This window comes from Anomalospiza imberbis, chromosome 34, assembly GCF_031753505.1.
Source record: "Anomalospiza imberbis isolate Cuckoo-Finch-1a 21T00152 chromosome 34, ASM3175350v1, whole genome shotgun sequence".
Classification (NCBI taxonomy): domain Eukaryota; kingdom Metazoa; phylum Chordata; class Aves; order Passeriformes; family Viduidae; genus Anomalospiza; species Anomalospiza imberbis.
Window position 1 is genome coordinate 750,074 of NC_089714.1, and position 26,046 is coordinate 776,119.

At 54.9% G+C, this 26,046-nt stretch overlaps 2 protein-coding genes, 1 long non-coding RNA gene and 1 pseudogene across 5 annotated transcripts in view; 2 read left to right on the top strand and 2 right to left on the bottom strand.

The window, feature by feature from the left end:
- LOC137464017 (zinc finger protein 850-like) overlaps positions 1 to 26,046 on the top strand; it is a 646,379-nt pseudogene that overhangs the window by 235,823 nt on the left and 384,510 nt on the right.
- LOC137464016 (zinc finger protein 850-like) overlaps positions 1 to 26,046 on the bottom strand; it is a 506,586-nt gene that overhangs the window by 104,430 nt on the left and 376,110 nt on the right. The window lies entirely within an intron of this gene.
- LOC137464025 (uncharacterized) overlaps positions 1 to 26,046 on the top strand; it is a 58,239-nt gene that overhangs the window by 6,546 nt on the left and 25,647 nt on the right. The gene's annotated exons all lie outside the window — the stretch shown is intronic.
- Positions 10,347 to 11,304, bottom strand: LOC137464019 (olfactory receptor 14I1-like). Its single transcript, XM_068175353.1, has one exon. The coding sequence runs from the start codon at positions 11,277 to 11,279 to the stop codon at positions 10,347 to 10,349; it is 933 nt and encodes a 310-aa protein (XP_068031454.1). The 5' UTR covers positions 11,280 to 11,304.

The window sequence follows — 26,046 nt, forward strand, 5'->3', positions numbered from 1 at the left end:
CATGCTGGGCCCTGTTTCAGGCTGGAGCAGAGCAGATGTTGATGGCACAGGAGCCCTGCGGGGCTGGCAGGGACCTGCAGCTTGCAAGGTGCTCTGCTCTCCCTCAGCTCCTCTCTGAGAGATCCAATCCCAGCTCGGCACCTCAGGGCACAAGTGGCACTGCCTGGTCATGGGCACACAGCTGATGTTGACACACAGGGTTAGGAATTAGAAGGATGTTGATTACAAATAGATATTTAGATTATATATATATTGTTTAATATTTGCTGCATTTTACTGTGCTAACTGCCTGTCATGGGAAGACAGGGTGCACCTGTGAGAGCAATATGGAAGAATGCAAGGATGTGTGATAAGGGAAGGATGATGTTCATCAAAACAGGACAAAATTACAAGTCTACCGAGATAACAAGGCTCCTCAGAGCCCCAAACCAGATTAGACCTACCTCATGGTTTGGATTGTGACCGCAGGATCCGTAAGCTTGCACACGAAGACGGGGTGAGAGGGTCAGCTTTGATGATGACCATTTACTTCATCCCCCTGCAACCCCCAAGACAACCACCAGAGACAAGTATGAAGGAGAAGGCACAAGGGACTGATAAGCTGATTAGCATATGAAACAGGACAAGGTGGAGCCAGGAAATGAATATGCAAAGTTGTATTGCAAAGCCTAATGTATATGTAACATTTTAGAGGGTAAAAAAGAATGCTGAGAGTGATTAGATGCTCATGCCTTTGCAGAAGTATCTGGCATGTGCCCAGCTGAAAAAATACCTATGTTATAACTCACTTTGTCTTTGAGTTTTAGAGTCTTTCCACGCATCAATGTCTGCCTGGAAAGGGGCACAAGTTTTAATATCTGGTATTTTCGTAATATACAAGCAAATCTTTATTATCTGGGTCATTTGATGGCAAAGAAATGGCAAAGTATTCCCTGCAGGAACAGGAATTTCCTGGATCTACTAGATTCTTCTAGTGACGGCAGGAGAAGAAATACAGATTTTCCCCCCTCCCTTTGCCATCAACATTCAGTCTAATATTTAATTACCCTCTCCCTTCAGGTGTTTCCAGCTCTCCTGGTTAAATGACCTATCTAAGGACATCTCTTCATTTGGAGGAGCTGGATTTATGTCCTTCCTGTTGCTCCCAGATTTCCTCCTGCAGCTGTTCTCTGGTCATTCCAATTTGTCTCCCTTCACTGCTTTCATGCTTTGAACTTCAGGGAGTTGCCCAGTCTTTCATAAGTTTAAATAACTCCTTAGTCAGCACATTAGTTGTATTTTTATATTTTATATCACCTCTTATGTCTTTGTCAAAATCCTTCCTCTATGGCAATCCCTTGTGGATGGCAAACGTGTCAGACGTTGCTGGGATGTCACAAGGAGCCGAGGGAAGGGTTTTGATGTTTGTTAAATTTTATCATGTTCACATTTTTTATGTTGGCCATGAAGAGAAACCTTCCTGTGCCTCCGAGTCTCACCAGTTCCTGGCCCCTCAAAGGACACAAACCTGATGAGTTGTGGTTCCCACTCCAGTGATTGCACTTGGACCTCCCTCCATCCCCAGAGCAGAGCTCCCTTGTCCCAGAAAGTCCCTGGCAATGCAGGGATGAAGGAAACAGGACAGGCTGTGGGGATCAGGGGCAGGGCAGAGCCAGAGAGAAGAATGACTTTTGCATTTGATGGAGCTGTGCCTTCCCTTGGCTTTGTTGGCTGACAAGAAATGAACATCCCTCTGTGTCTGGAGCAGCTTCTTCTCCAAGGAAAGCAGGTGGGAGTGGGAGCCAAGGAGCTGAAACCTGCAGGTGCAGCCTGGGTGGAGGGAGCTCAAATTTGCACAAGGCTGCTCTGAGTGCCAGGGCTTGGATGGAGGAAATGGTGGGGTGGGGGTAGGGACAGAGTCTGATTCATTGTCAGCCATGAAGGGTCTTGATTTTCATATCTATTCCAACTGCATGAGGAGGTACTTGGATTCAGTGTCAATTGGAGATTACACAGATCAATGTATTACCAGGGAAAAAAAAAACCTAAACAGGACCAAAAAAATGGTTTCTCACTGACTTTGTAAATATAATACATTCACTTTTAATATACTACTGAGATCTGTTGAATAAAGCACAAAAGATTTGAAAACTTAAATCAAACAATTCCCAGAGGCTTGGCTTGTTAATCTGTTCTGAATGTTAATGAGCCCTGGGACACTGAATTGCTGAACTGAAGAGCTGAAGCCTCTGGAGCAGTAAAATTCTGCAGCAGCCTCCAAGTTGCTGAGGATGTCAGCAGCCCCCACTGAGGCCATCCCTGCCCAGAGACCGTGGGGGAATGGGCAGACAAGGAGAGCGTCCCTGGGGCTGGGGCAGCAGAACTCAGAGGCAGCAGCGGCTCCATCTGGGAAATGGAGTGTGGAATGTGGCTGTGAAAGCCCTGCCTGGGCTGTGCCAAGCAGGACACACAAGCCCTGACTCCCATCCCCCAAACAATTCTCTCAAGGAGACATTTAAGAGGAATTACAATTGTTTGTGTCCTCTGAGTTGGATGAACAGGAGAAATACCAACAAGAGATTCTTTGGAGCTCTGAACAACAAAACAGCCTTTACTGGGAACTTTAGAAAATCAGACAAACTTTGGCAGAAGGTTTAATATGACATTCAATTCACACAAAACACTTCCCAAAGCATTAACTTGGCCCATTCAAATTCACAAACTCTAAGCCTGATCAATTTAAAGTTAATCAAAATGTGCGAGAGTACAGAAATAGAAGAAGAAGACACAGAGAGAGAGAAAGACAGAAAAAGATACACAGAAGCACACAGACAGCTACCAAATTCTGGATTCCAGAGGGGTTCAGATAGAAATTCCAAGAGGAGGTAGGGTCAAGATGTGTGCTTGCCTTGTGCCCAGCCTTAAGTACCCCTTGGTGTTCCTGGGCCCTTCCCCCAGGTGGCACTTGGGGTCATTTGGTCGGTCAGGAGCTGGGCTGGGGGCTCCTGAGGTGGCTGTGGAGCATTGCCTGTGCTGTGCCAGGGACTGGCAGACACTGCTGGGCTGGGATAGAGGCTCTGGGAGGATTGGGGTTCCAGGGCAGGGCAGGGCTGGGGTTCCAGGGCAGGGCAAGGCTGGACCTGCCCCTTCCTCCCCACACATGAAATGTTTCCAGCCAACAATCTCCTCCAGTCTGTCACAACAGGCAGTGTTGGAGGTGAAATCCCAATTCTGGCCAAGGGCACCTGGACGAGAAAGATGGTTCTTTTCCATATGAATGAAAGCCCCAGGTCTTGGCTCATTTCTGGTTTGATTGCCTGGATTTTTTTTTTTTGTTTTGTTGTGGCTTTGTTTCCTTGGTGTGCCTGCAGTGTCCAGTCAGGAGCAGAGTGACTCTTGCCAAGGAACTTAGCCATGCTGTCGCTTAATATTAAATCTGGTTTTTGCTGATCCCTTGCTGGGGATTTTTTCAGAGCTCTCAAGCCCTCGTTGGTAACAGGGTGAAGGAGCCCTGGCCAAGGCTCTGGCCCTGGGGGACACGGGGACGCTGCTGGGGGGTCCCTGTCCCCTGCCCCACCCCCCGTGGCCCCGGTCCCCCGTCCCCGTTTCAGGCTCTGGGGTCGATCTCGTGGAACATCCTCTGGGGGAGGCTGCGGCGCCGGGGACAGGGGGACCCGGGGGGACAGGGGACCCCGCTGTGCACGAGTAGCGTTGGACTTCTCTGGGGGAACTGGGAGGGGGGGCCGGGGTGGAGTGACCTCCCCAGTGGCCTGACACAGCCCCTGTGATTTCACACAGCCACCTGTGATGCCATACAGCCCACTCTGAGATGTATCAGGCCAGCTCTATGATGTCACAGCCACCTTTGTGATGTTATGCAGCCTTGCTGTGATGTCACAGCCTGCTCTGTGATTTCACAGTCAGCTCTGTGATGTCACAACCCACTCTGTATTGTCTCAGCCTTCTCTGTGACATCACACAGCTGCTCTGTGATGTCACAGAGCCCTTTTCTATGATGGCAGAGTCTTCTCTGTGACCTCACAGCCCATTCTGTGATGTCACACAGCCAGCCTGTAATGTCACAGCATACTGTTTGACCTCACAGCTTGCTCTGCTCTGTGATGTCATACAGGCATGCTCTGATGTCACAGCCTGCTCTGTGATGTCATATAATAAACCCGTGATGTCACAGCCTACTACGTGATGTCACAACCTGGTCTGTGATGTCACAGAATCACACACTCACAGAATTACTGGGTTGGAAGAGACCTTCAAGATCATCAAGTCCAACCCATGCCCTAACACCACCTCAGCTAAACCATGGCACTGAGTGCCACACCCAGTCTTTTTTTAAACACATCCCAGGATGGTGACTCCACCACCTCCCTGGACAGACAGTTCCAGTACTTTATCACCCTTTCCATAAAAAAAATTTTTCCTAGTATCTAACCTAAATTTCCCTTGGTGCAACTTAAGACACTGTCCTCTGGTCCTGTCAGTTGCTGTGAGGAGAAAAAGACCGACCTCCACCTGACTGCAACCACCTTTCAGGGAGTGTAGAGAGTGATAAGGTCACCTCTGAGTCTTCTCCAGGATAAACAACTCCAGCTCCCTCAGTCATTCCTCACAGGACTTGTGTTCCAGACCCCTCACCCACCTTGTTGCCCATCTCTGGACACACACTAGGTCCTCAATTTCCCTCCAAAATTGGGGGGCCCAGAACTGGACACAGCACTCGAGGTACGTTGCCAGTACAGGGGAGGAATGCCAAGTACATCAGTGCCAAGTACAGGGGAAGAATGACCTCCCTGCTCCTGCTGGCCACACCATTCCTGATCCAGGCCAGGAGCCACTGGCCTTCTTGGCCACCTGGGCACACTGCTGGCTCATGTCCAGCTTGCTGTCGACCAGTGCCCCCAGGTCCCTTTCTGCCTGGGCACTGTCCAGCCACGCCGTCCCCAGCCTAGAGCATTGCAGGGGGTTGTTGTGGCCAAAATGCGGGTTTGGGCACTTGGACTTGTTAAACTTCATCTTATTGAACTCTGCCCATCCCTCCAACTGTTCCAGGTGTCCCTGCAGAGCCCTCCTACCTTCCAAAAGATGGACACACGCTCCCAGCTTAATGTCATCTACAGATTTACTAATGAAAGCCTCAATCCCCTCATCCATGACATCAATAAAAATATTGAACAGAGCTGGACCAGCACAGAGCCCTGAGGGACAGCATTGGTGACTGTCCCCAGCTGGATGCAGCACCGCTCACCACCACTCTCTGGGCCGGACATCCAGCCAGTTCTGAACCCAGCACAGAGTGCTCCTGTCCCAGCTGTGGGCTGCAGCTTTTCCAGGAGTGTGCAGTGGGAGACAGTGTCAAAGGCCTTGCTGGAGTCCAAATAGACACATCCACAGCCTGTCCCGCATCCACCAGGAGGGTCACCTGGTCATAGAAGGAGACCAGGTTGATCAAACACGACCTAGCCCTCCTAAACCCCTGCTGGCTGGGTCTGACACCCTGGCCGTCCTGGAAGTGCTGTGTGATGACACTCAGTGTGAACTGTTCCGTGACCTTACCGGGTACTGAGGTCAGGCTGACTGGCCTGGAATTACCAGGATCCTCCTTCCCACTCTTGCTGTGAATGGGCATCACATATAGCAGCTTCCAGTCATCTGGGACCTCACCAGTGAGCCAGGGCTGCTGGTAAATGATGGAGAGCAGCTCTGTAAGCTCATCTGCCAGCTCCCTCATCACCCTGGGGTGGATCCCATCTGGTCCCATGGATTTATGAACATCCAAGCAGCTCAGCAGTTCTCTGACTGCCTCTCGAGGATAATGGGTGCACCATTCTTCTCCCTGACACCATCTACCATCCCAGGAAGAGAGTTGTCCTGAAGGCAAATCGTCTTCTCACTAAAAACTGAGGCAAAAAATGACGTTAAGCACCTCTGCCTTCTCCTGATCTGCAGTCATTAAATTCCCTTCCACATCTAATAAAGAACAAAGGTTGGTCTTACCCTTCCTTTTACCATAGACATATTTGTAAAAGCATTTTTCATTATCCTTTACAAAAGCTGCCATTTTAAGTTCAAACTGAGCTTTGGCTTCCTTATTTTTTTCCTATATACCCTAGCAACTCCCTTAAATACTTCCTGAGAGACCTGACCCTCCTTCCAAAGATGATACATCCTCTTTTTATTCCTACGTTCCTTCAAAACCTCCTTGCCCATCCAGGCTAGATGTTTGCATCGTCGACTCGTCTTTCAGCACACAGGGAAAGTCTATTCCTGTGCCCTCGAGATCTCTGTTTTGAAGCATGCCCACCTTTCCTGAACTCCTTTGTTTTTAAGGGCTGCTTCCCAAGGAATTCTCTGAATAAGTCTCCTAAACAGGCCAAAGTCTGCCCTCCGAAGTCCAATGTAAAAGTCTTATTAGTGTTCCTCCTGACTTTCCAAAATATTGAGAATTCTATAATTTCATGATCACTGTGCCCCAAGTGACCTCCAACCACCACATCTCCCACCAGCCCATCTCTATTTACAAACAACAGATCCAACATAGTCCCTCTCCTGGTGGGCTCACTCACCAGCTACGCCAAAAATTGTCCTCCACAATCTCTAAAAATTTCCTGGACTGCCTTTTTTCAGCTGTATTGAGTTCCCAGGAGATGTCCAGCAGGTTGAAGTCACCTAAAAGAGCAAGGGCTGATGATCTAGAAACATTCTTTAGCTGCTTGAAAAATAACCTGTCCAGCACTTCTTTCTGGCTGGGTGGCTGTTAACAGACTCCCAGTAGGATGTCAGCCTTGTTGGCCTTCCCCCTAAGTCTCACCCATAGACATTTGACTTCATCATCATTAGTTTCAACATCCGTAGCATCAAAATCCTCCCTAATGTAAAGGGCGACCCCTCCACCTCTTCTCCCTCTCCTGTCTCTCCTGAAGAGCTTGCAGCCATCCAGTGCAGCGCTCCAGCCATGTGAGTCGTCCCACCCTGTTTCTGTGATGGCAATTACATCATAGCTCTGGTGCTGCACCATGGCCTCCAGCTCTTCGTGTTTGTTACCCATGCTGTGTGCATTGGTGTACATGCACCTCAGCTGGGCTGCTGATTTCACCCCTAGCTCAGGCTTACCACCCACGAGCCTGCTTCCAGACAACCCAGCTACATCTCCCTCCCCCTTCGGACCTAGTTTAAAGCCCTCTCAACAAGTTCTGCCCGTTCAAGAGCTAAAATTCTTCTGCCCTTCACAGAAAGATGGAGCCCGTGTAGTCCAAGGAGGCCAGGTGCTGTAAAAGTTGCCCCATGACTTAAGAATCCCAAATTTTGTCGATGACACCAACCCTTGAGCCACTCGTTGATAATGTGAGCTCTCCTATTGCTTTCACCGTTTTTCTCAGACTCCAGAGGGACTGAGGAAAAGACTGTCTGTGCCCCTGTCCTATTAACCACCTGACCCAATGCCCTAAAGTCCCTTTTCATTGCCCTGACACTCCTCTTCTCAGTCTCATCACTGCCAGCCTGGGGTATCAGCAGTGGGCAATAATCAGAGGGCTGAATCAGCCCAGGCAGTGTGTCAGTGATATCCCGTACCCGGGCCCCAGGGAGGCAGCAGACCTCTCTGTGGGGTGGCTCTGGTCGACATATGGGGCCCTCTGTTCCCCTCAGGAGGGAGTCACCCGCCACGATTACCCTTCTTTCCTTTTTGATGTTAGAGGTGCTGATCTGTCTCACAGATGAATCATAACTGGGAGGCTCACTGGGCAGATAATTTTCTTCTAAACCACCTGGCTGACTCTCCAGATCCAGGGGATCATACCTAATCTGAAGTGGTGCCTGGCTTGGGAGAGGGGGTTGGGAGGGATTTTTATTATTACCTCCTTGAGTAGGTACCCACTCCCACTTCCCTTCATCAGCCAGGTGTCCTTCTATAGCCTGAGAGTGGGAGGCGTGGGAGACAGCAGGAACCAAGGAGAGCATTGCTGCCCTGCCAGACCTCATGGAACCAAGGATCCATTGTGACACTGCAGGGCCCTGGGGCACCACAGTGCCATTGTGACACTGCAGGGCCCAAGGATCCAAGGGACTTTGTGACACCAGAGGGACATTGTGACACTGGGAGGCCTCATGGAATCATGGACAGCATTGGGACACTCTGGGGCCTCATGGAACCATGGTGACACCAAGTTGTCTGGGGGTGTTGATCTGCTGGAAGGCAGGAGGGCTCTGCACAGGGACCTGGACAGGCTGGATCCAGAGGCCAAATCCAACAAGGTGAGGTTTAACAAGTCCAAGTGCCAGGTCCTGCTCTTTGGCCACAAAAACCCCTGCAGCGCTACAGGCGGGGGACACAGTGGCTGGACAGCAGCCAGGCAGAAAGGGACCTGCAGGGACTGATGGACAGCAGGCTGGACATGAGCCAGCAGTGTGCCCAGGTGGCCAAGAAGGCCAATGGCTCCTGGCCTGGATCAGGAATGGTGTGGCCAGCAGGACCAGGGCAGTGATTCTTCCCCTGTGCTCAGCACTGGCTGGGCAGCACCTCGAGTGCTGTGTCCAGTTGTGGGCCCCCCAATTTAGGAAGGACATGGAGGGGCTGGAGCGTGTCCAGAGAAGGGCAACAAGGCTGGTGAGGGGTCTGGAGCACAAGTCCTGTGAGGAGCGGCTGAGGGAGCTGGGGTCGTTTATCCTGGAGAAGAGGAGGCTCAGGGGACACAAGGCAGTGTCAGGGCACAGGTTGGACCTGATGATCTCCAAGGTCTTTACCAGCCTTGCTGATCCTGTGATTCTCTGAAACCACCCTTGAGGCAGTTACAGGAGGAGCCCTGGGCCTCCTCTTCAGAAGCTGCAGCAGCCCAGGTCCCTCAGCTTCTCCTCACAGCCCCAAAGCCCATCCTGTCAGTCCTGCAGAGCCTCTGCAGCCCCTCCTCACTGCCCAGAACAGGCAGCCCCACAGCCAGACACAGCAGCCCAGATGTGCCCCCCTGGCCTGGGCTGCCTCTGGCAAGGGAGCAGCACCAGGCACTGCAGGAGCCTGCAGACAATTCCTGCAGCACTTGTGGGATGATCCTGCTCCCCAAGGGCCGTTCCCAAGGTGCCAAGTCAGGAACTGGAATGGGGAGTGGGGCCAGAGAGGAAAGGACAATCAGGGATGGGCTGGGTGCAAGGGAGGGAACAGGGGAAAGGGCAATAGGGAGAAATCTGGATCATTAAAGAGGAAAGAAAGCAGAGGTGAAGCCAAGGAAATACTCAGGGCAGTTTGGGGGTGGCTGCCAGGCAGCCCTGGCTCTGAGCAACAGCGTCTGCAGTGGGACAGGAAACTCCCAGCTGATGGGAACAAACTTTCTGGCTGACTGCAGAGGCCAGGACAAAGCTGAGTGGTTTCCCTGGCGTCCCCCAGCCCTTCCTGGCCCCAGGGGCTGATGGCATTTGTGCTCCCTCAGGTTCATGTCCCCACAGCAGCAGCATGGGGGTGCTCCCGCCTGCTGTGTGCAATGCAAACAGGGGCTCCTGAGCCAGTGCTGCCATGGCTGTGCCTGCAAGGATGCGGCACCTGTGTGAGCTGGGGGAGAGGCCAGGGCTGCAGAGGGGGGATGTTGTTGGCAGCTCCATGAGGACGCTCTGGGACGCTGCCCTGGGCTGTCCAGCGCACTGGGGATGGATCAGCCCCTGCTCTGCTGCTCCTTCCCGTCTCCCCCAGGGCCCTTGCAGAGCACCAGCCATGCTGTTTGCCCCCAGCCTGCCCACGGCCAGCCTGGGGCTGCTCACGGGGGTTTTCTGTGCTGAGCATTGGCCTGGCCGTGTTCTTGAGAGAGCCTGGGCAAGGAGCCTGGAGCCCCCAGGCCCTGGCCTGAGGCGTCAGCGCTGCCCCAGCAGTGCCCATGGGCTGTCCCTGCTGCAGCCCCGGCACTGCCACCCCCAGGACTGTGCCCGGCCCCGAGAGCACTCAGGCCCTGCAGCAACACCAGGGCCACCAGGGCAGCGGGGCAGGGCCACGGGAGCAGCACTGGCAACACCAAGTGCTGCTGCTGCTGGGCACAGCTGCTGTGCCAGCACTGATCTGCCCCCAGCTCTGCACACAGACATTGCTGCTGCAGCTCCAGAGAAGGCAACAAAAGGGCATCTCTGCCGAAAACTCTGCTGGGAGATCCTTCAGTTCCTTTAAAGCCACCATGAGCACAGCCCCTCATTGACACAGTCTGTGGCCACAGGGGAGGTGTAGAGAAACAAAAGGAGAAATGGCAAAATCAATGCCATTTCCTTGTGGTCAATATTAAAAACTAAGGCAAAGGAAAAAATCAAACCCACAACCAAACCAACAAGAAGTATCAAAGATGACTTTTATTTCAAGTGATTTTCAGAAATTGGCCAGCAGTTTAATGTTCCTGAAACCATCCAGTCATCAGTCTCCACAATGCAGCCTTGAGCTCCTGGTTCCTCAGGCTGTAGATGAGGGGGTTCAGGGCTGGAGGCACCACCGAATACAGAACGGACAAGGCCAGATCCAGGGATGGGGAGGAGATGGAGGGGGGCTTCAGGTAGGTAAATACACCAGTGCTGAGGAACAGGGAGACCACGGCCAGGTGAGGGAGGCAGGTGGAAAAGGCTTTGTGCCGTCCCTGCTCAGAGGGGATCCTCAGCACAGCCCTGAAGATCTGCACATAGGAGAAAACAATGAACACAAAACAGCCAAAAGCTAAACACGCACCAACAGCAAGGAGCCCAAGTTCCCTGAGATAGGATTTTGAGCAGGAGAGTTTGAGGATCTGTGGGATCTCACAGAAGAACTGGCCCAGGGCATTGCCATGGCACAGGTGCAGGGAAAATGTATTGGCCGTGTGCAGCAGAGCACTGAGAAAGCCACTGGCCCAGGCAGCTGCTGCCATGTGGGCACAAGCTCTGCTGCCCAGGAGGGTCCTGTAGTGCAGGGGTTTGCAGATGGACACGTAGCGGTCGTAGCACATGATGGTCAGGAGGGAAAGCTCTGCTGAGATGAAGAAGGCAAAAAAAAAGAGCTGAGCAACACAGCCTGAGTAGGAGATGGTCCTGGTGTCCCAGAGGGAATTGTGCATGGCTTTGGGGACAGTGGTGCAGATGGAGCCCAGGTCGCTGAGGGCCAGGTTGAGCAGGAAGAAGAACATGGGCGTGTGCAGGTGGTGGCCGCAGGCTACGGCACTGATGATGAGGCCGTTGCCCAGAAGGGCAGCCAGGGAGATGCCCAGGAAGAGGCAGAAGTGCAGGAGCTGCAGCTGCCGCGTGTCTGCCAGTGCCAGCAGGAGGAAGTGGCTGATGGAGCTGCTGTTGGACATTGGCTGTGGCTGCACATGGGGATCTGTAAGGAAAGTAATCATGGAATAGTTGGGTTTGGAAAGGACTTTAAGTATCCCAGCACAGCTTGGGGACACTTTCCCCCCCCCTGCCTGCCCAGGGCTCTGCTGCCTGGAGCTGTCCCTGCCAGCAGCTGCTTCCTTGTGCCCAGGGCTGGGCCCTGCCAGGGCTGCCAGAGCCCAGCCCAGCCCGGGGGGCTCAGCTCTGCCCTGCAGACCCCCCCAGCTCAGGCACTGCCCAGGGGCAGCTCTGGCTCTGCAGGCTCTGATGGCAACGTCAGAGCAACCCTGAGGAGGCTGGAGAAGTGACACTGATGCTGCCCGTGAGGGGCCCTGTGCTGATTTCTGTCAATGCCTGGTTTATTGATTCCTGAGAGAAAACTTGTTTATTTTTCTCAGCCTGAACTGAGTGATGAATATCTATGTGCAATTTCCCATCCAGTCCACACAGATCAGTAGATTAAAAAAGCAAGATTTTCCCTTTTATGCAGCCCCTGCCTTGCTGAGCTCCCATATAATATACTTGGAAATGTTCTGCAGTTAAATCCCGTGCTGGGAGCAGTCCTGAACAATGCAGCATCCTCACCACACATGGAGAACACTTCCAAACCCTACCAGCTGTCTCTTTCCACCCAGATCTTGACCCCAGTGCTGGGAGCAGCTCCCCGGGCCGGCTGAGAGCTGTCCCTGGCAGGCAGCAGAGTCCCTGGCCCAGCACAGCGCCCTGGGCTGCAGGACCCTGCTCTGCAGGACAGCCCTGGGCACCCCTGGCTGCTCTGCACAAGAGATGATCAGAGAATGTACTCACAGGGTCTGTGGGCATTGGGATGTTCCAGCTGTAGGAGATCACTCCAGGAGCTGCAGCTGCATTGTCCTGCAGCCGGAGGTTCCTGTGCCAAGGGCTGCCAGTGATTCTGCCCCAGGCACTTCTCAGCACCTTCCCAGCCCTGACTGATGGAAGCTCTCTGTGCCTCTGTGCTGTGCCCGGGCTGGCTGCAGGCAGTGCCCCAACCCTGCTGGGCTGGGAGAAGAGCTGCTCATCCAGAGAAATGTGCTTTTGAAGCTCTCCTTGGTTGCCAGGATCACCTTCTGTGCCAGGAGCCCGGCCCAGCTCAGCAGCACAGACACAGCACAAGGACTTTAATGACCCTCTGGGGCTTTGTGCTCAGGCCCTGAACATCAGGCCCTGAGAGGGAGCTGCAGAAACCTCTCCAGAGCTCCAAGTCAGAATCCAACTCCAAAGTGTCTTTGACTTTTAATGGGTCCCACTGAGGGACACGACTGAGAAAGTGTCCCCAGGCCCCAGGCAGAGCAGAGAACTGGAGGCACTGATGACAGGTGGGGACAAAGAGAAGCCAAGTCCTGGTGCCCTGGGGCACAGCAGGGTCTGTGCCACCAAGGGCTGTCAGGAGACACCTTGTCCTGAGGCACTGGGGCCTCCTGGCACAGCCCCAGCCAGGCTGGGCACTGTCAGCCCCTTGTCCTTCCCTCACATCCCCCCCTAGCCCACATCCCAGTGGCCTCAAGGATCTGCTGGAAGGAGTCCCTGGGGAGCCTTGCTCAGGAATGGCCCTGGGGGCTCCTTCATGCTCCCAGGGACTGCAGGTTTTTCAAAGCACTTTGGCTTTGGCTTTTGCCTTGGAGTCTTTGAGAGCTTTGTGCAATCATGGCCTCCAATTATCTGCTGTAATTAGTCCCTGGAGAGGCTTTGTCAGGGACAACACTCAGTGGGGCTCATTAATGCTTCAAGGTACTTCAGTTCTTTTCAGGTACTTGGTGTTTCCCTTTTGATCCAGACTCTGTGAGAGGTTTGTGCAATCATGGCCCCAATTATCTGCTTTAACGAGTCCCTTGAGAGCTTTGTGCTGACACTCAGTGGGGCTCATTAATGCTTAGAGATACTGAAGGAGTTTAAGGTACTTCGGTTTGTCCTTTCCACACTGAGAGGTTTTTGTGCCATTTTGAGTCTCTGAGAGGTTTTTCTGCCATCCTGGCCTCCAGTTCTCTCCTCCAAGGAGGCCATGAGGAGCCTGTGTTGGAGATGGACCTCAGTAGGTCCCATTAATTCCTTGAGAAACTTTGGGTTTTTACTCTGATTTTGACTCCTGGAAAGTTTTGTGCAATCTCGTCTCAGGGCCTGAGGTTCCAGGGCTCAGCTCTAAATGCACCACGGGGCTCATTAGGATCAAGCCAGTCCTGACAAACCATGGCTCTGCCTTGATTTCCCTCTGGTCTGGGGCAGTTCATTAAGAAGGTTTCCTACTGCAGTTCTAAAGAAATATTTCAAAGAGTTTATAGGAAATATGTATTCCTATTTTAAAGGGGGTATTTTTCTACTTTTCCTATTACACAAGTGGTGATTGCAGTATTCACTGATACTGACCCAGGGACTCTTCTGAGTTTCTCTGGCCAGTTCAGAGAAGCTGTGCCTTGAGCTCTGACCCAGTGTGGACAACCTTGCTCCACATTCCCCAGCCTCATCTGGTCTCTCCTCACTCACCTGGGATCTGCTTTGCCCAGAGAACTTGTCAGAACCCAGAATGTCCCTTGGACACTCTTGCATGTTCCAGGCCCAGGTCAAAAGCATTTGAGACCCTGGAATGCAGCCACAGACCCCTGTGGCTTTGGACCTGATCCATGGAACAATTTACCAACCTTGCAGGAAGAACAAGAAATCACAAAAGTTTAGATATTATAGTAGAAGTAGTCAGAAATTGAAAGGAAGATTTTTTGAGTGCTGTACAGGGGGGTTTTAGGCCTTGTACAGAGGGGTCTGAGTTTTGTACATGGGGGACAGAAGTTCTAAGATGGAGGGACTTGGGTGTGCCCTGTCCTTTTTCCTTCTTCTTCCTAACCTCCATGTTCTTGGTGATGTTGGCACTCACAGATTGGTTTACAGTAGAAAGTCACTGTTCAATATAGGTGATGGGCATTGGGGAAAAACCATAAACATTTAACACGTAATATGTGATATAAAAGAGGGTACCAGCCCCACTGGGCGTTGGAGTGTGCCCTTGCCTGACTGCTGAACGGAACGCAGCAGCACAGGGAGAAATCTTTTAGATAACACACAATAAACTACCTTGAGACTGGACGACTGAAGACTACTGAGTCTTTCTTTGGAGGCACGGGTTGGAGGAGAGACTTTTCCACCTTTCTGGGCCACCCCAATCAGGGAGTGAGACCCGTCAAGAACTGGCTGCAATCAGCCCAAAAGGGATTTTCCTTCTTTTATTTCTGAAGCACTCTAAAAGTCCTGAGTGTCTGCTGAATTCAGACACCCTTCTCCAAGTGTGTGCCAAGCCCAAGGTGCCTCCAAGGCAGACCTGCCCTGGGCCAGCTGTGAGGGTGGATCATCATCCCACCCTGCACTGGGCCATTGCAAGGGGCTCTTGCCATGGACACTGCACTGACCCCACTGCTGGGTTTGGGTGCCATGGCATCCCTCATCAGTTCAGGTTTCCTTGGGAACCACCCCAAGGAGCCATTTCTGCAGCCAGGTTCCATGGCCACTTGCCTGCAGACCTGTTGCTGCCCTTGGCTCCCATGGCAGCCCTCAGGACAAAGCGGTGCCGCGGCTGTTCCAGGTCCAATTGCAGGGACACTCGTTGGTGCCGCCAGGTGCCATGGCAGTGGCCACGGGGACCCGTTCCTTAGTTTGGTGCCACGGCAACCAAGGCCTGGAGCCGTTGTGATGGTTGGTCGCGATGGAAACCTGCCCTGGCCCCTTGCTCAGGGCTGGTGTCACTGCCCAGAGCCAGAGGGGATCCCTTGCTGGGGGCTTGTGCCATGGCCACCTGCCCTGTGCCGCGCTGGCCGGTCAGGCGCCGTGGAACCAGCAGCAAACGCCAGGGCCAGGGCCAAAGGCCAGGTCAGCCAGACAGAAAGGGGCAGTGCTGGGCACTGTTTCCATGGCAGCCCTCACTGGGGGTGACACCTGGGTCACCTGTCCTGGCAGTTGCCATGGAAACCTGGCTCATTGGAAATACAAGGGTGGACAGAGGTTTTAGTAGGGCCTGTCACAACGGGACAAAGGGGGGGTGGTTTTAAACTAAAGGAAGGGAGGTTCAGATAAGAACAGATAAGGAGGAAATGTTTGATGATGAGGGTGGTGATACACCAGGACAGGTTCCCAGGGAGGTGGTCAGTGCCCCATACCTGGAAACATTCAAGTCCAGCTGGGACAGGGCTCTGAACAACCTGATCTGGTGAAAGATGTCCCTGCTCATGGCAGGGTTTGGATGAGATGAGCACTGCAGAGCTCTTCCCATCCAAACCATTCCAGGACTGCATGGGCAGAAGGGGCTGCTCAGTGCACTCCATCCACTGCCTTGACTCCTCATGGTCACTGCTGGACCCCACATCCCACAGCCAAACCCAGCCCCTTCTCTGCCTTTCCTCCCCCTGCCCCAGGGGCTGGCACAGCCTGGGGGCACAGGTGACCTTTGGGCTTTGCAGGGCTCAGGCACAAGGGCTGTGGCAGAGTCAGGGCTGAGGTCACACTCTGTGGGCTGGGGCAGAGCCCAGCCAGAAATGAGCCCTGAGGCAGCAGCTCTGCAGTGCTGGCCACCAGGCCGGCTTGCCAAGGGAGGCTTCTGGCCATGCCCTGCAAGCAGCTGCTGCTGCCAAGGCGCCTTTGGTGCCTCAGGCTCTCCCTGGCACAGCTCCCAGCACGGCACTCTGCCCTTGCGCCCGAGGCCTTCCCTGTGCTGGGGCTGGCCTGGGGCTTTTCCTGCAGCAGGACCTGCCCTGCTCCTGGCACAGGAAAGGCAGTTCCTGCTGGAGCAGGAGGCTCTGCCTGCAATGGGCTCAAACCACTCCTGCAAGGCCCTGTTTGCAAAGCCCCAGTGGGAAATGAAGGAGGGGCGTCACGCTGCCGTTGGGGTGAATAATGCTGAAACCAGCCTGACTCCTCCATCCCAAAGTTCTACATCCCCAGAGGGAGATGAAGCTGTGGCAGGGCTGGAAAAATCCCCAGAGAAAGGAACAACCAAGTGACACCACTGAGAGCTCCTGCAGAGCTGCTGAGCTGGCCCAGCCTGGGCACATCTGACTGACAGGGCAGCACTTCAGACTAGAAAAGCCCCATCCCAAATTTTAATGGCAGCGTCTCCTGGCATTTCCCTTCTTGGGGGCTGTGGAGATTCCTCCCTGCAGTGGGGACACCCCTCAAGGTCACTGCTCCAGGCTGAGCCAGAGATTTGCCCATGGTGGTTGGTCGGGGGCAGTGACATCAATCTCTGCTTAAGAACTGATTTTTGTTTAATACAATTGCTTCAAAATTGCTTCCTGTTTCAGCCTGAGTGTCCCTGCAAGAACTGGGCATCTTTCAGGCAGTTCCAGAAGCTCAGGGATCTCATTTCATGAGGAATCTGGGATGCAAATGGCCTTGTAAGAAGGACAAAAGCAGAAGCAATGGACTAGAAATAATTAAAAAAAAATACCCTTCTTCCAGACAAAGTCCACCAAGTCATTCCCTGCATTTCTCCTTTTCAAATCCATTCCATCACCTACTCTCAGAGGTCCAGCCTGTTCTGGTGCTTATCATGAACTGACTGTGCTCTTGATTTATACCAGCACTGGAGATGTAGAATCACCCAAACTGAACACAGAAACAAACTCCCTCTGTCCCATTTTCATGTTCTAGATCACTTTCCAGGTGTCCATGGAGATGTGGGAATGATTATCACACAACTCTCCATTTCTGGCTGCGGGCTCTGGAGATTCCTTCTCTGCATTCAGTCAGGCTTGTATTCCCTAACAAGTCCTGGTTCCACCTCCTGTTTCCCAAGGCTGGAACAGTCACAATGAAAACCTCACCAATGGCACAACTCCCCAGCTCACCAGGAAAAGAAAGGACAAGCTGTCAAGTTCTCCAAACCTTTGTCCTGCTCTGCTGCAAGTCCTGCTGCACTCCCGCTGTGGAAAGCCAAGAGAAGCTGCAGGTGGTGGCACAACTTGTGACAGGAGCTCAACCTGGTTCTCCAGGAAAGGTTCTTGAGAAGAGCAAACAGGACTGTGGAGAAGATTCCTGGAAAACTGAAACAGCTTTCCAGAAGTGAAATGAAAATTGAAAGAAACAGTCCAAGATGTTTTCCTCTATTTATTTCTCTGCTGCCTTTTTCCATCTTGCACTGCTTCTCCATCCCATTAATTCCAAATGCATCTCACCTCTAAGATCAGTGACTTAGCGAGTTCTAGACACTCGAAAGTACCATGAGCCACACAGTTTGCCTTCCAGTATTCACTGGAAAGCAACGATGGAGCCATAAGTGCAGGGCCAGGACCAGGGAATCCTTCAGCCAGGAAATGTGCCCCGACAGGGTTTGATCCTCAGCGGGGACAATGCACGGCAGCGACCGAGGAGATACCTCTGCCTCCGTGCAGGAGTCCAGACTCTGGGTCTGGGCTGAACACGGCAAAGTTCCCGTGTTTGGACAGGCTCAGGAGCTGCCCCCAGGGAGCGGGGGGCTGGGCGTGGGGGTGAGCGGGCAACGGAAAAACGGACACGGGGACAAACGGCCCCGGAGCTTCAGTTGCAGCAGCAGCAGCAGCGGCGGCAGCAGCAGCAGCAGCGGCAGCAGTGATTTTGTCGACTTCCGATTCTTACTCCTCTCCCTCTCCTTCTCCCGCTGTCCCGCTCTCCCTTTCCCGCTGTCCCGCACCGTCTCCCGCTCTCCCTTTCCCGCTGTCCCCTCCTCTCCCAGTCTCTCTCTCCCCATTCCCGGCCGGGCCATGCCCCCGGCCCGCCCCCGGCTCCGGGCGGGGCTGCCCCATCCCCGCCCCCGGCCGTCCCGCCGGGGTCTCGCCTCCGCCCGGCTCTGGCCGTGCTGGCGGTGGCGCTTCTGGGCGGGCATCGGTGCCTGGGGCTGGGGCAGCATCGCCTCGCTCTGGCTCCGCCTGGCCCGAGCCTGGCCCCGGCCCCGGCTCCTCCCGGGCCCCGCGGAGGACACACGCGGCGCGGCCGCTGCCGCCGCCTCCGCTGCGGCTTCCCCGGCCCGAGCTCCGCCGCTCGGCAGCGCGGCCGCCGCCCCCGAGCCGCCGCTGTCCCGTTGCCGGGAGCGAACGCCTGGGGAGGGCCGGCCCGGGGCGGTCGGGGGGCGCTCGGGGGCCGCTCCTGGCCCCGGGCCGAGCGCTGACAGCCGCGTCCCGCCCGCAGGGAAGGCGCAGCAGGGCCTGAAGGAGCGGTACCGGCTGGGTTCGCTGCTGGGCAGCGGCGGCTTCGGCAGCGTCTTCGCGGCCACGCGGCGCTCGGACGGCGCCCCGGTGAGCGGCGGGGCCGGCGGCGGGCGGAGGAGGAGGAGGAGGAGGAGGAGGAGGAGGAGGAGGAGGAGGGGGAGGGGGAGGGGCGGGGGAGAGGGAGGGGGAGGAGAAGGAGGGGGTGGAGGAGGAGGAGGGGTAGAAGGAAAAGGAGAAGGGGGAGGAGGAGGGGGGGAGGAGGAGGAGGAGGAGGAGGAGGAGGATGGGGCTGGGGCAGGGCAGGGCAGGGCAGGGCAGGTGGCATGCTCAGCCCGCTGTTGCTCTTGGCTTGCAGGTGGCCATCAAAAGGGTGCCAAGGAACCGCGTCCGGCACTGGGGTGAGCTGGTGAGTGAGCGGGGCCAGCGGCAGAAGCCGGGCCGTGCCGGCGGGGATGAGCCGAGGCCCGGCAGGGTGGGAGCCACCAGGACGCCTCGAGGGAGAGCGGGCGTGGGGCCAGCGCAGGGCACAGAGCACCCCGGGCTGGGTGAGGGGTTCCCGACCCCTTGCACGGCATCAGCCCCACTGACGGAATTGCGTTCCTCCCACAGCCCGACGGCACCAGCGCACCCCTGGAGATCGTGCTGCTGGAGAAGGTGTCCACTGGCTTCCCCGGTGTCATCCAGCTGCTGGAGTGGCTTGAGCTCCCCAACAACATCTTGATCGTGCTGGAACGCCCGAAGCGGTCTCAGGACCTTCATCATTTCATTCGGGCACGGGGATTCCTGTCCGAGGAGGTGGCGCGGGATCTGTTCCGCCAGGTGCTGGAGGCCGTGCAGCACTGCACCAGCTGTGGAGTCCTGCACAGGGACATCAAACCACAGAACATCCTGGTCGACCTGGCCACCGGGCAGGCCAAATTGATCGACTTTGGCTGTGGCACCTACCTGCAAGACACAGCCTACACTCGCTTTGCAGGTGAGCCCACGCAGGGGTGTGCTCTCGGTCCTGGCATCTCATGGCCCAACATCTCACAGCCCAAGCTGGGTGTGGCAGCAGGGATTCTCCCTTTTGTTGCCCTTCATGGCACTGAGATTTCAGCTGAGTTGCATTTGAGCAGGGCTGGGTGGGGAGCCAGCTTCCAGCCCTGCTGGCAGCCTTTGCCCACCACTCTGGGCAGGACTGAGGCTGGGGCTGGGGCAGCCAGCCTGACAAAAACACCCGTGGGTGGGGGTAGCAGAGAGGGGGGCCGTAAGCTGTGTCCCAGCCGGTTTGGTGTGCAGGTGAGAAAGGGCTTGGACTGCTCCACTCACCTGGTTTCTTTTGGATTCATGATGTTTTTTGGGCAGTGCAGGCAGGGAGGATGAAGGCATGGTTTTCCCAAGCACTGGGTGGGTTTTTCCTCCTCATGGTTGGGCCTTGCCAGGATTTCTGCTGCCCTCTTCCAACCCCAGTGGCTTCTTTTCCAACCCCGAGTCTATACACAAGTCCCAGGTGCTGGCGAGAGGGCAGCGGTCACCCCGTGTGCCACTGGGGCAGCCCCCACACGCCCAGGGATGCTGGGGCCAGGCTCTGGGAGCAGCAGCATCCCCCTGATGAACCCCATCTGTATTCCACAGGAACACCGTCATACAGCCCCCCGGAATGGATCCACTTTGGATTTTACTACGGCAAGCCAGCTACCATCTGGTCCCTGGGCATCCTGCTGCACCAGATGGTCTGCGGGGAGCACCCTTTCAGGAGGAGCCAGAACATCAGCTGGGACCATCAGCTCTCACTGCCACGACGGCTCTCTCAAGGTGGATCCTCATCTCTGGCCACGGGGGCAATGCCAGTGCTGGGAGACAGCAGCAGCTCGTGAGCATCCCGCCCTGGCAGCTGCTGAGGAGGTGGCACATGTCCTGCTCTCCTGCTCTCCTCCAAAACAGGGAATTGATGGGGAAGTTTAGGCCCAGCTCTGAGCACATCCAGCATGGCCTGGGCACGGGAATAGGGGGACAAAGCCAACAGGAGCCTTCTCCAGCTGACCGGAGGGTTCTGGTTTCTCTGCCCAGAGTGCCAAGACCTGATCAGGCGGTGTTTATCCATGCTGCACTCGGACAGGCCCTCGTTAGAAGAGCTGTTCTGTGATCCCTGGCTGCAGGATATTGTTCGGCCCTAGAAGAAGGGAGAGAGCCACAGGCACACTTTGATGCAAGGCCCTGGTAAGTTGCAGCTCCACACATGCCTTGGCAATCAGAAGCAAAGGAACCCAGACATTTTGTCCTGCCTGTGTCACTGCCCAGGGGTCATCAGATGGGGACACGCAGCCCTTGTGCTGGAGCTGAGCTGCTCTGCCCAGCACTGGTGGCCACCATCTGAGCTGGTTTTGCTTGTCCTGGTTCCCTGACAGCTGGGGCCCTGGGCAGAACCCAGACAGCCTGGGCTCACCCCCAGGGAAGGAGAAGGAGCCCCTGGAGGAGCTGTACCAGGTGGGGCTGCTGCTGCTGGGGACAGCGAGGATGACATCAAGGATGACAACCTCTTCCTCCACCTGGCCACCAGCAGCTGAGGATGATGGACTTCGATTCTGGCACCTTCTCCAAAGCCAGGCTCCACAGGAAATTTGCAGGTGAGTCCACACGCAGGGGGATGCTCCCAGATTTGGGCATTGCACAGCCTGGCCAGGAACCAAAGGTTCCCCCTTTGCTGGGGTGGATGCAGCTGATCCTTCAGTCGGCTGACAGGCTGCTTTTGGCAGGACTGGGGGATGGGCTGGGGTGGTGATGAAATGGGAGTGGGCTCCTGGCCCTGCCAACAGCCCCCAGCACCCACCGTGCCCCGGGCTGGGGCTGGGGCTGGGGCAGCCAGCCCGACACAAACAAACCCCCATGGTGGGAGCAGAGGTGGGACTCCAGAACCTGTGCAGGGGCTGCTTTGCTCTGCAGGCAAGGAAGGGCTTGGGCTGCTCCACTGCCCCTGTTTGCTTTGAGATCACCATTATTTTGGGGGGCAGTGCAGGGGGGAAGGGAGAAAGCCTGGGCTGCCCTCACCTGTGGGTGGGTTTTTCCCTGGCATGCAGGGGTTGGGCCTTCCTCAAGTCCCTGACAGTAATATGATTTTTGACCTTTTTTCTTGTTCCCCTTTTTGTCTGTAATCTATTTTCAATAATTTGTTGTGTGTTTCTCTAGAGGAAGCATTCTAGCTGGGGTCCAGTCATGATCAGGAAGTGCTTGGGAGCAGCTGTGGCGTGGATGGGCCGTGCCCTTGGAGAAGGCTGAGGACATCGTTTGGGACCAGCTTTTCTTCCAGCGGGGGATGGCGTCAGGTGGGTCCCGTCTGCTTGGCATGGTGGGATCAGAGCTTTGGGGAGATGGCAGCGAGCACAGGAGCATCCTGCTCTGGGCAGCTGCCGAGGGCTGGATGTGCCGTGGGCGGCTGCAGGCTGGGCACATGTCCTGCCCTCCTGCTCTGCTCCCAAAGGCAGCAGGGATGGGCAGCTCTGGGCACAGCTCTGGGCACGGCCAGCATGGCCTGGGCACCGCGGGCGGCTGGGACAAGGGGACAGGAGCCTTCAGCTGACGGGCGCTTTCTGGTTTCTCTCCTTGCAGCCGGGCTCTGCGGGTGCTGAGGCTGCTCTGGGCTCTGCCAGGGCTCTGCTGGAGCTCAGCACCGGGCTGCAATCAGCCAAAGAAGAAATGGGGTGACCTGCAGCACAGACCTGCTGGAGCATTTCAGCAACACCGCTCAAGTGTGCAGAGTGTACACCTCCCAGGGAAAACATGACACCACCCCAAAATAAACTTGTTCAATAGCTTCTGAAATGAAATCAATCTGGGATGACCCCAAATGACATTTTGCAGCTTGCTCAAGCTGTAGCTCAGCCCTTCTCTGAACTGTTCTCTCCCCCACCTGCCTTGTACTTCCCAACTGCTCCCTCTTTTCCCCCAGTGAGTTCCCAGCCCATGGCAGTCTCCATCACACTGTTGCCTTCCTTGATGCCCCTCACCACGAGGAAGGCTGAGCCCCAGGCTTAGGGACTCATCCTGTCACGGGCTGAGGTGCAGCAATGTCTCAGAGGTCCAGTGGGATTTTAGTGTCATTCAGAGCTGCTCTCCAGCCCTCAGCTCTCCTCACTGCTGAGTTCCCACTCCCTTTTCCTCGTCCTTGCAGCAGGATGAGCTCTGTGAATCCCCTTGAGCCTCCCCACTCTTCCCAGCCCACGCACCCACCTCAGTTAGGCTGAAGCTGCAGCTTCCCAGTCTCCTCTGGCACACCAGTCCAGTCCCCTGTGTGGGGAGCCCCAGCCCCAGAGCACAGCACTCAGCAGTGCAGTCCGGGCTGGAGCAGCTGCCCTGCAGCCCTGGCTTGGCTGTTTGTGGCAAGGGAATGCTCCCTGTTTGCAGCTGTCCCTGCAGGATGGCCCCAGGGCAGAGCCCAGCCGGGCTCCCACTGCAGTCCCTGGAGCTTGGGCAGACAGTGGTCCCAGAGCTGAGGTTCACGGGGAGCACCCAGAGCTGTGGCTTGCAGTCAGTGTTGGCACATGTTGTGTTCTCATCTCCTGCAGCCTGTGGGGAAAGCCACCTGTGCTGCCAGGCCTGTGTGTGCCAGGCCTGTGTGTGCCAGGGGCTCTTGGATGTCTCTGTATCCATGGACAGAAGGCTCTGTGTGTGCCAGGGGCTCTTGGATGTCTCTGTACCCATGGACAGAAGGCTCTGAGTGTGCCAGGGGCTCTTGGATGCCTCTGTACCCATGGACAGAAGACTCTGAGTGTGCCAGGGGCTCTTGGATGTCTCTGTATCCATGGACAGAAGGCTCTGTGTGTGCCAGGGGCTCTTGGATGTCTCTGTACCCATGGACAGAAGGCTCTGTGTGTGCCAGGGGCTCTTGGATGTCTCTGTACCCATGGACAGAAGGCTCTGTGTGTGCCAGGGGCTCTTGGATGTCTCTGTATCCATGGACAGAAGGCTCTGTGTGTGCCAGGGGCTCTTGGATGTCTCTGTACCCATGGACAGAAGGCTCTGAGTGTGCCAGGGTTTCCATAATGTCTCTGTGCCCATGGGTATGGAATAGCATGGACACTGAAAGTGTCAGTCCCGTTGCTTGCACGCTCCTTCCTTTGTATACAAAACGCATCCATGCACACCCCCATGTACAGATACATTAAAACGTCAGGGAGGGACAGAGATTTCCCACAGAGCTCTAACTTGGGCATAACTCACCTTTTAGCCAGTGGCCAGGGGATTTTTTTCCCAGCTCTGTGTGAGAAGGTGTCCAGGAGCTGAAGGAGCAGCATTTAGAAGCAGTTTCAGGATTTCTAGGCAGGAAGTGGAGCTGACAACCATCCACGTAACTCGCCGTATTCATCAGGATGTGCTGCTGGTTCTTTGGGAATATGGCCCAATGGAGACATGAGCCTTGGAAAAATCCCAGCGCTCTGTGGGTTTGTGCAAAGGGGGAGCAGCAGAAACACTTTGTGTCTGCTTTGGGGACACAAGGCCCAAGGAGCTGTGGTGGCAGAGGGTGACCTGGGCTGGTGGCAGGTGAAGTCCTGGTTCATGACATCCCAGAGTGGCACAGGACAAAGCTCCAAGCACTCACAACGCCACTGATGAAGTCTTTGTGATGCTGCACATCCTATAGGAAAAGCTGCTGTCACACAATGCACTGGGATTTGTAAGTTTCATTTTCAATACTTTAGGTCCAAGTTTCAAACTGCAATATTTTTGCACTCAAGACACAGTCGTGCACAATCCATCTCTCATCCTCCTATTGCTTCAACTGCAATTAAAAAAAAATCTTAATATTGGAAACAAAACACAAAGTTTTTAAAAAAAGAATGCTGACGTCAGTCCTTAAGATGGATCCAGGCATGAGAACATGCACAAAGTAAATGAGTTCTCCCTTTAAATAGATCAGTTACCTCTTAATCCAAAGTTCAAGAAGATTTCACTACACATTTGTTTCTTTTTTTTCTCTTTCATATTTTTCTCGGGTTTTTTGTCTTTTTTCTTTTTCTTTTTAAGAAGATAACACATTCTGAAAAAGAAATGTTCAACAAAATGAGATACATTGCTGATAAATAATGAAAATATTTACTCCTCTGTTTGCTTTTCTCTGGATACCCCGATGTAAAAAATCTAGCAGATATGAGCAGAGGTGTAAAGTGTTTGCTTTGGACTAAGCTGGAGTTCAGCACTGCTGACATCCTGCTCCAGCCAAGAGTTGCAGAATTCTTTTGCACATCTCGAGCCATGTGTTTGCAGGCACAGCACCTGCAGAGCTGACACACCAGTGCACGTGAATAACTCTGTTACTCCCTCACAGAATTTGGGCTCTGCCCCAGAACGAGGTGCTCCAGCCCTTGGCTCCTGGTTCCCGTGGGGAGCAGCTCCCTTCCCTCTGGCTGAGCTGCTCAGGCAGAGCCCGGCAGCTCCTGGCCCTGCAGGGCTGAGGCTTTTCCCCGTGGCTGGGCACAGACGGATGGAGCAGCACTGCTGGACACGGGCACACAGAGGGACCAGCAGCAGCTGCCTTTGGCCACCTGAGGCTCCAAGGCCCAAACTCAGAGCGGACAGGGCTGGAAGAGACTCGCAGGCTCCCTGCTGGCTCTGCTGCCCCACTTGTGCCCACCTGGGAGCCCCCAGGGCCAGCAGGGACTTGAGATGGCAGCCCTGGGCTCCTGGAGGTTGTGCAAGGAACGGAGCTGGGGACTCCCTGTCCATGGGGAGCTTCCAGATGGAAAAGGCTGCTGTGCCCAGGCAGCTCCAAGGGCAGAGAAAGGAGAGTCTCGTCCCCTGGATCTGTGCCAGTCCCACAGTCCTGGGCAGCAGCCACCGAGCCCTGGAGGAGCAGAGGGCACAGCAAGAGGGACAAAAGCAGGCAAGGTCAGAGACTGGAGAGAGCCAGACCCGGCAGCAGGAGCAGCTGCTCCATTGCACTCTTGGAGAAAGCTCTTGGCTGGTTCAAAGTGCTGAAAGGCGTGCAGGGCAGAGAGGAGGCCACACCAAACACTGCTCCTGTTTCCACAGCCTCTCCTCTCTGTGTCCCAGAAGGAATTGGATGGACTGTGTTCTTCTCCCCGAGTCGTCCGGTTCAGCATGAGCAGCTGAGCACCAGGAGCTGAAGGAGCTGAAGTTATTATCTTCATAATAACTTTTATCTGTCATTCTTTCACATTTATCAATTCTCGTCCCCTAAGCGAGGTGCTGGCCGGCGGAAGAGGGAACTCAGTCCTGATACAGAGGCTCGTGCTCGCAACCTGAGCGTGTAAATAAATAATCCAAGCACTGATGGGATGGCAAAGGCTTGGCCTTGAGGGGGTGTTCGACCTGAGATCCTGCTCAGTGAATGTGGGAAATAGTAAAGGTAAGATGATTTTCAGAAAGCTCGGAAATCAGGCCTTAGAAGCAGAAAGAGCAGAGAAACTTAGAGCTAGCTGCAGCTGCAAAGTCTGAAAGTAGAGAAAGTTACAATGGTATAGAAAGCAAGGACTTTAAACTGCTCCTCTGGCCCTTGTACCCCACTCTGCTGGGACAGCAACTCCAGGTCGTTCCTGAGGCTCTGGAAAGGAGCACAAAGGCACTGAACTCC